This window comes from Cebidichthys violaceus, unplaced genomic scaffold (assembly GCF_023349555.1).
Source record: "Cebidichthys violaceus isolate CVI_PGR_0920_01 unplaced genomic scaffold, fCebVio1.0.p SCAF_23, whole genome shotgun sequence".
Classification (NCBI taxonomy): domain Eukaryota; kingdom Metazoa; phylum Chordata; class Actinopteri; order Perciformes; family Stichaeidae; genus Cebidichthys; species Cebidichthys violaceus.
In genome coordinates, this window is record NW_027176406.1 from 6,865,952 (window position 1) to 6,874,889 (window position 8,938).

The 8,938-nt window shown below is 41.0% G+C and overlaps 1 protein-coding gene across 1 annotated transcript; it reads left to right on the forward strand.

Moving 5' to 3' along the window:
- Positions 1 to 705: 705 nt before the first annotated feature.
- Positions 706 to 7,880, forward strand: LOC137878328 (transmembrane channel-like protein 6). Its single transcript, XM_068718600.1, has 19 exons — positions 706 to 804; positions 1,253 to 1,515; positions 1,594 to 1,743; positions 1,822 to 1,930; positions 2,008 to 2,095; positions 2,181 to 2,444; positions 2,523 to 2,731; positions 2,820 to 2,964; positions 3,442 to 3,585; positions 4,023 to 4,180; positions 4,704 to 4,791; positions 5,127 to 5,224; positions 5,321 to 5,416; positions 5,504 to 5,579; positions 5,660 to 5,793; positions 6,402 to 6,578; positions 6,769 to 6,847; positions 7,387 to 7,468; positions 7,617 to 7,880. The coding sequence occupies exons 1-18, from the start codon at positions 743 to 745 to the stop codon at positions 7,465 to 7,467; spliced, it is 2,421 nt and encodes an 806-aa protein (XP_068574701.1). The 5' UTR covers positions 706 to 742; the 3' UTR covers position 7,468; positions 7,617 to 7,880.
- Positions 7,881 to 8,938: the final 1,058 nt, after the last annotated feature.

The following is an 8,938-nucleotide window of genomic DNA, read 5'->3' on the forward strand; positions in this document are numbered from 1 at the left end:
TGAGTAACTATAACCTATAACCTAAAAAGAAAAATGTAAATTGCCTGTGTTTGTTTTTTTTGTACCTCTAGGAGGCAGTAGTGACACATTGCAGGTCTGTTTGTTTTACAAGGAGCAAAGGTTCATGTCGTTTGATTATAAACGTCGTTGGAACAGCACAGCTATGAGATTCAACACAAGAAGCTAACAATAAAACCAAACAGATTGAAAATGAGTGCTCACTTCTAACTGTAGGCATACTAGTAGTTTTTTCCCCAATTTTGTTAATTTAAGATAGTTTGACAAATGTAACGTAGTGTTGCAGTTCTTCAATGTGACCACTGGATGGCAGTGAACATTGTTCTAAATTCACTCAGGTCAACCTCCACCGTTCATCATAGGAGACACAATGCCATATTTATACTTCCATTGTTTCCAATTTGTATTAAATATGAAATACCTGTATCATATATTTGTTTATTTGCTATGTCCCCCATGCTATGTACCCCAGCCATGTTTAACGGATTGCACCTCATCAGCTGCAGGCAGATAAAGCACCAAAGACAAATTAGGCACAGCTGTGTGCTGCCAGAGAGAGAGAGAGAGAGAGAGAGAGAGAGAGAGAGAGAGAGAGAGAGAGAGAGAGAGAGAGAGAGAGAGAGAGAGAGATGTCACACTGTTCTGTGGTCGACTGTGTGACTGATGGTGAAGACTGAGTCGCTGGGAGCTGTGTGTGTTTGCAGTACAGAGATCATCAAGGACCATGGCATACAGTGTCAACATTTGTCAAATAGATTCTGGTTCTGAGTCGGAGTCTGACTTTGAGTGAGTCCTCTTAAAATACTTTATTTGAGAGTTGCTTTACTTTTTTGTTGTTTAGTGAACTTTGTACCTGATTGCCATTTCCTCTGCATCTTTCTGCTCGGGTGGGCTAATGCACTTTCATTTTGACTTGTCTTGTAGCTGTTACCTTGAATCAACGTTGATGTCAAACTAAGTTTCTTCAAACAAATTATGTTACTAATAAACCAAATTGTAGTTTTATTTTCTATTCTGTCTTTAATTTAGTCATCTTAATGTTGGTTTTAAGTCCATGCCCCCGAGTGTTTGGAGAGAACATTTTCAGTGCTTTCATAGCCATAGCTTTCAATGATTTTAGATCAAAGCATCTTTTGTCTGTATTTAGTGTTATTTTTACATACATGCTACTGTACTGAGGGTGCTCGGGCCAAATCCTTTTGGACTCTGGGTCATTATGGTTACCCTCCCATAGGAACATGGGAGAAAGCGAACCAGGTCAGAGCTCCTTCCCGCTCTTTGGAGCGCCAGCTGCCAGCTCCCAGAGGTGTCCTGAAACCCTACAGATGGCCGTTTTTAGGGAATGTACTGACACCAATACAGAACGTCTGCCATTTCCTGCAAGTGGTCACATGAGCGGCGAGACGCTCGACAGGGAGCAGATGAACCCTCTGCAGAGGCATCGCTGGTCGGCTGCTACCTTAAAGGTCCTCTCCGCAATGCCCAGTCGCAATGCTGGTGAGATGAACCCTTCCTCTAATTATATGTCGACAATGTTCATGTAGACATGTAAACCGACTGTTGTTGTCCACACAGGGATGAGAAGCGCTGCAGTAATTCCACAGGGCGGCAGAGAGTCATCTCAGCTCTACCGACAGCAGACCTCCTCCTGTGATTCTTCTCACCCCTCCAGAACAATCCCAGAGGACGTTGAACAGGCAGATATGGAGGAAGTCAGCACTGAAGGTGAACGGGAAATGCCTCTCCGAACTCTCCTCTGAACGTGTCAATAAATTGGTTTATTTTCTAACTTTTGGTTTACAGAAAACAATAAGCGGCAGCTGGTGCTCGACCTCCGAGGCCTCTCGGTGAGCGAGGGCATGCGCAAGCTGCGAGCCACGCCGCTCAGCCTGGCCGATAAGATGGACGTCAGGTACGTGTGGCACTGACAACACTTAATGTCCTGCAAAATAAAGCACTGTGGTGACTGTCCGGCCCATCTGTTATCAGGCGACTTGCTTTCAGTGACCTAGCTGAGAGTTCACTCATCAGCGGAAATATAGCATGCTACAGTCGTCTAAGCATGTACATATCTACGGTGAGTACACTGTGTGCTACACGAGGTAGAAACCACCTTTGTTTGTGTGTGTCAGTCCTTCACTCGTTGGGTTTTCTCCCCTCAGACTTGGCGTCATTGCCTGTTCAGCTGCCTCCCCGTCCTCACTTCCCTCCAGTTGTGGCATTCACCCATGAAGAGACTGAGCGGTCGTTTCGGAACCGGCGTGCTTTCCTACTTCCTGTTCCTCCGAACCCTCCTGCTCTTTAACCTCCTCCTCTTCGTCATCTTCGGCCTGTTCCTGGTCTTCCCTCAAGCCGTCAACCCTCCTCCTCGTCCTCGCGGCTCTAATCTCGACACTTTCACGGGCCTTGAGCTTCTCACGGGAACGGTACGATGCATCACGGCAGCACATGCATGAGAATGTCTGTGGCGCTCTCTTGAATCAAACCTCTGTTACGTCTTGCAGGGTTACATGTCTCAGAGTGTGATGTTTTACGGCTACTACACCAACACCATCCTCAAAACTTGCCGGGCTGCCGCCTCCACTGCTGAATCACCCGATCTGCCATTTTGTGATACCGACGGGCCCCAGACTGTGCCATACAGCATACCTGCAGCCTACTTCTTTACCATCGCCATCGCATTCTTCATTATCTGCATCATCCTCGTGTACAGGTTGGACAATAAGTCAACTCCTTACACATGAACACTTGCTTTACTCCATCTGCGTTGTGTATTTCATGGCTGTGTTGTTCTCCTGCAGCATTTCCAAGTCCTTCGGGAGAAGTTTTCAAGTCCTCAAGTCTAATGGAAACCTGGCCGTCAAAGTTTTCTGCTCCTGGGACTTTAAAGTCACCAGGGAGATGTCTGTCAAACTGCAGTCTGAGAAAATCAGCACTCAGCTCAAAGTATGCAATCTGTTGACTATTCAGTTGTTCTCATTAAAGTGTGAAACTCATTGTTACTATAATAAACTGATATTAGCAACCAAGACGATGATTACACATTTCCTTTCCAAACAAGAAGCATCGGGGTGAATAATTTCAAACGTGAACAAACTGGCTACGCTTACTTCTTACTTCTCAGCAAATTTCATCATTAAGTTCAATGTGACATGTTTGGTCACACTATCTCAGCTTCTGCAGAAGTGGTTTACACACAGGAAGCTTTTAATGATGCATTTTCACAACCCAATGTGACTGTTTTAACTTGCCCCTTGGCATTCACAAAGAGGCTAAAGAATGCCATTTTCTTACGATGGAGGGATTTTCAAATATCCTGCTCTGAACATAATCGATAGCAGGGCTGATCACACTTTGAACAACATTTTGAATATCCTTAACGATGCTGGCTCGACCCTTACAAGCTGCTGCTTTTTCCAACAGGAGCTGCTGTCTGAGGTGATCCGCGGAGAAGATAAAAAGAGCTGCATGCAGCGACTCTGCCGCCTGATGGTGCACCTGATGGCGTGGGCTACATGTCTGGCCTGCATCTGTCTGGGTGCCATGGCGGTCCACTATCTGTCAGAGGTTAGAGGGAACTGCGCAACAACGGCTGTGCAGCCAGACATGACAGACTTTATGCACATCTGAGCAGCTACAGGGCCCGAGTGACATTTTATCAAGACTAGCTTACCACAAAACTGGCTCTAATAAAGAAGCACTTTTCCACCGCAGTTTATTTACTTCTCCTTTTACTTTCCTGGAAGATGTTTAACACATGTGTTTTTTTTTTTTTGTCGGCCTGCTGCATGCTTTACATAGCTGCTATGCATGAGAACCGCCAAAAAATTATCCTGATTGAGATATGATTGAGTATTTTTAACATGGTGGTTCCCAAACTTTTTCCATCTTCGGAGAAATCCTACGACCCCATTCTCGCATGCCAACTTTAATCAACTGGTGAAAATACTGAGGAAACTTGTAATAGTTTTATTTCAATTAAATTCCATTCCATTCCTTCACAGGCTGCCATTAAGAATAGTCTTTTCAAAGACACTGAGCTGCTGCTCTTGTCTGCAGTGGTGTCAGGCTTTAACCTTTTACTCCCCGGCCTCTTCAACCTGTGTGCTTGGATAGAGAATCACAACTCACCCAGTGTCCGCGTCTATGTCTCCATCTTCAGGTAAAGAAGAAGAAGAACTGTAAGAACAAAACAAAATGCACAATCAACCACAGCAGAGAGAAGTCACGCAGAACCATGCAAAGCTATACTTGTCAAGCATAAATAAGCATGCAACGTTATTTCTTACTGATGAATATAACTTTAATAGTTACACTGCACTAAAAACTATGTTTTGGTATATACTATATACATTTTCTCTTCAATAATTGTTTTAATTGCAAGAACACTTTCGTCTTCTCTTTTCTGGCATTTAAGTTAGAAAGAAAATAAGGAGCACATACAAAAGTGGGAAACCATGTCATCCACAATGAAATGAGATGAAGTAAAAAACATAATTCACAAAAAGTCGTTTGAATCTGAATCTGCTTTATATTAAATATGTAAGCTTCAATTGCAGCTGCATTAGTTTCACACCATGACGTCTTATTGTAGCGGGAGAGTATTTACGTAACATGGACTTTAATTATAGTGAAGCTGTGTGGCATTTTTCTCTCATAGACATTGTCATCATTTTTTCTTTTAGGAATCTGTTGTTGAAGGTCAGCCTTGTTGGAGTGCTGTGTTTCCGCTGGCTGAGAATTGCTGTGGAACCAGAAGGTTGTGGTTTACAGGTGAACAAAGTTCCTTGTACTGTGTATTTAAACTTCCATGAAGTGACACTGATTTGTGCAATGTTCTGCATTCCTAAATTACAGTACATTTCTCAGGTCTTACAAAACAAAAACAAAAAAACACTTCTTTCCATTTTTCAGGAAAGATGGTTTTCATTATGATATAGGCTACATTTGACTAAAGCAACAATAAATACAATGTTGTGCGTTTGTTGTTAAATATTATAATATTAAATATTTTGGTTCAAAATTAAATTTGGTTACCATTACTAATATTTAGGATGAATATTTGTATTGCAGCTTTACCCATTTTACCCCCTTATGGTTGTCCTCAGTGTTGGGAGAGCTTTGTGGGGCAAGAACTGTATCGCTTGCTCTTGATGGACTTTCTCTTCACGGTGCTTTACACTTTTTTGGGAGAGTTCCTGTGGAGGCAAGTTGGCACTTTACCCACAAATTGTGTAACTTGATTCTGTTGTATGCTGTTAATAAAACCATTCACTGAACGCTGAGCATCTTCCCTCTGTAGGCTCTTTTCTAAGAGAATTCTGAAAAGGAAGAGGATGCCAGTGTTTGACATTGCTCGTAATGTGCTGGAACTCATATACGGACAAACCATTACTTGGTAATTACACCACATCCTTAAAACCCTCCACATATTTAACAAAAACAAAAAGGGAATTAAACATTAATGGTCCTCAGTTCTTCCCAGGCTCGGGGTGCTGTTTGCGCCACTGCTTCCTGCGGTCCAGATCATAAAACTTATTGTGTTATTTTACATGAAGAAGGTTGGTACACGAGTTCTTGTTTCCTCGTCATACACATACTCATTTGCATGAGCTTCAAATTCTTCCTTTTTTCTTTCCAGAGCAGTCTACTGTTCAACTGTCAGGCATCCAGAAAGCCCTGGAGGGCCAGTCAGATGACAACACTGTTCATCTCTCTTTTGTGCTTCCCCTCATTTCTTGGAGCTGCTGCGTCTATCACTTACATAATTTGGACGTAAGTGCACCATACCTTACTCGTACTGTATGTTTCAGTTTTAATTTCAGGGTGTTTAGGTCTGAGTCCTACACGTTTCATCAGGTACTATACTATATGGCTGGGGATATATTCTGTGTGCTGTTATTGTCACAAATTCCATGCAAAGACCAGAACCAACAATTATTTTAACTACTAGCGAGTGTATGTTTAGTCTAGCTAATTCCTTTGTACCATAGCCATCCCAAAACACATCAATTGGCCTCACGGTCTCACTGGGTGACATGTTCGTTCATTATGATGAGTCAACAATGTGCATTAATCCACAGCTGAAAGTAGTCCCCAACAAATGCTAAATGTATTCTTGTTAGAATAATATTTGCTTAAAACTACAGTGCAAAGTTGTTATAATGATAATACAAATAATTACTTTAATTTTGTCGTTTATTTCTGACCCATTTTTTTAAAGGATTTGTTTGACATTTTGGGTGAGAGGATTGATACCACTCATCGGTAACGTCAAAGTATTCCTGTATTCCTAGAATAAACCTAGCTAACCTCAGCTTTAAAGCCAATGAAAAAAGTACTACTGCGCATAACTTCAAAATCCTTCTGTCTGATGTCCTCAGGATTAAACCCTCGTCCAGTTGCGGCCCTTTCAGGAATCTCACCACGATGTTTCAGTCGGGGCAGCTGTGGGCCCAGGAGCTGGAGCACGCCCACCCGATCCTGTCTCAGCTCAGCTGGGCCTACAACACTCTGCTGGAGAACCCACTGTTCTTATTCCTCGCCACTGGAGTCTTTCTGTAAGTGGTGACATGATGACGTTATCATTCATATGGTTTGTTTATTTCTATTATCTATTTTGTATTCTGTGTATTGTGCTTGGTTATTCTGTTAACAAAGTGTCTGCCTTCCAAAAATATTTATTGTAACAGTGTCTGAATGTTTATGGTCTTTAAATTTGTTTCCCTCTTATGCTTTCTATTTTTTCAGATTGGTGATATATTTTCACACTCAAGTTGTTGATGGCCAAAGGAGAATCATCAGTCGGTTGGAAAAGCAAATTGAAAATGTACGCGGAATCAAACAGGAGTCTATGCAGCCATGCTAGCGGCCCTGTGAGGCTGCACTTAGGCTTTGAGCCAAATGCTAACGTTACGTCTGGATGCTAACATGCTCACAATGACAATCCTAACATGCTGATGTTTAGCATCTGTAGTGTTTGAAATGTTCACCATCGCAGAGTAGCTCATTCAGTCAATTTACAACTGAGGCTGATGGGAATGTCATTAGTTTAACAAGTATTTGGTAAAAACTACGTTGGACACATAATAATCTTGACCCAATAATGGCGCTAGAGGAAAAATTAAGGGATACCAAAATAATTACACTTCATCCTGAGAGAGACACAAATGGTAATCCAAATTGTAGATTGATGCTAGGCATATCAATTACCTTCTGGTGGCACTAGAGGAAAAATAGTGATTCTTTGGGCGCCACACGTACCAAATTCCACAGCAATCCATCAAATAGTTGTTTTGACATTTGCTAGAATGTCTAAAAAGTATGTTGCTATTAATGTATCTTGTGTATATTTCCTCTTGTGTACAGGAGGGTAAAGACAAAAAGTTCCTCATCACCAATCTGCAAGCCATTTATGAGCGGAGTAGTCTGGTTTCCCCTCATAGATAAGGTGGGTAGTCTCCATACTGTAACCTCTTTGTGGTTGGAACACAACTTCTTTGTTTGCTCACTTTTTAATGACCTCATTTATAATCTGAAAAGGCATTTCTTTGTGGACACTGTCATATGAAACGTTTTTGTCTTTATTTCTCCCCCAGTCTGTGGCTGAACAACATTCACAACAAAGGCTGTAGCAATGGAAAGATATCCGCTCCTCAGTGACACACATCTATGCTGTGATAGATGGTTGGCAACATAATTAAGAATTATCAGGAATGTCACCTATAAACTACAATGAGAACAAAAGTCCAAGCGAAAACCAGCATTTTCTAAATATTCCATAAAGTTTCAATTTAAATGTACTGGAAGAACACAAACTAATCCTGGCTGTTTGCACTGTATTAAATTGATTTATACATAAAGCTCTTATATGTCGGGATGTATTATTTTTGTATGTGTAGTTATTTTTTAGATTCTGTTAATCTGTGATAACTACATATAAATATAACTACTTATGAAAATAAATTAGTTTGAACACATTGGTATGAGGATTTGTTTTTGGCAGATTTGACAAATAGCACCTGCTGAAAACATTGTATCTGATTGGTTCAAACACTGCAAGTATTTCTCAGTGCCATTCACCTGAACACATACAATTAATCAGCACTTTTGCTAGTTTTTTTAAATTCAGATTTTGCACTTTGTCATGATGCTTCCCGTAAACAATGGGCTGTCATAGTATACATGTTATATATTGTATGTTCAAAGTGTAATATAAGGGATTCAGAGCATTCATATCGCACCAGACCTTTGAGTTCACCTAGCAGAATGGGGAAATAACACCCCACATGATGTAGCTATCAACCTGACAAATGCAACCTGCTTCTTGCAGCTGTGTCCTAAATTTTCCCCAAGAACGCTTTCCAGAAAATGTTCTATAAACACATTCAACATGAAGTTATATCAAACGTATGTTGAGAATAAAAAGAACTGTACAGTAATACATCAACATCATACAGCAAATGCTTAAGTCACAACTATTTACCTGGTGTTATTTAAAAAAATACAAGATATAGTTAAAATGGAGGGTAAAGGCAACGTCTGGTGGATTGCTTTACAGTGCGTTTGTTTTTATCAAAATCACATGTTCACATAACACAGAGTGGTCAAACATGTTAAACTGCAGCTGAACACATACAGTAACTGACTTGTAGCCTCATACCACTATGTGATGTCACACGTCTTCAGCTCTATTTACCAGTACTCGATGTCAACAATTCCCAAATAGCATATTTTTGTACGGTTGGTTGCTGAACAAGTTGGGTAACTCCTTGACTGGCTAGTCAGTTTTAGTCAATACCACAGAAACACGTCTTTCACAAAACCAATGAGAGACATACTTGCTGTGAGGACACTATATAAACCCATGGGTTTGGGTTACTCTGTACTTTGAGTTTGTCTTTTTGGAAGAGTGCATCTC

What these genes read in the sequence shown, in the direction of transcription:
- LOC137878328 (XM_068718600.1), top strand. Translation starts at nt 743, where the DNA reads ATGGCATACAGTGTCAACATTTGTCAAATAGATTCTGGTTCTGAGTCG. An exon ending in GCCGATAAGATGGACGTCAG is followed by an intron (nt 1,931 to 2,007) that starts GTACGTGTGGCA and finishes ATCTGTTATCAG; the next exon opens with GCGACTTGCTTTCAGTGACC. An exon ending in TTGAGCTTCTCACGGGAACG is followed by an intron (nt 2,445 to 2,522) that starts GTACGATGCATC and finishes TACGTCTTGCAG; the next exon opens with GGTTACATGTCTCAGAGTGT.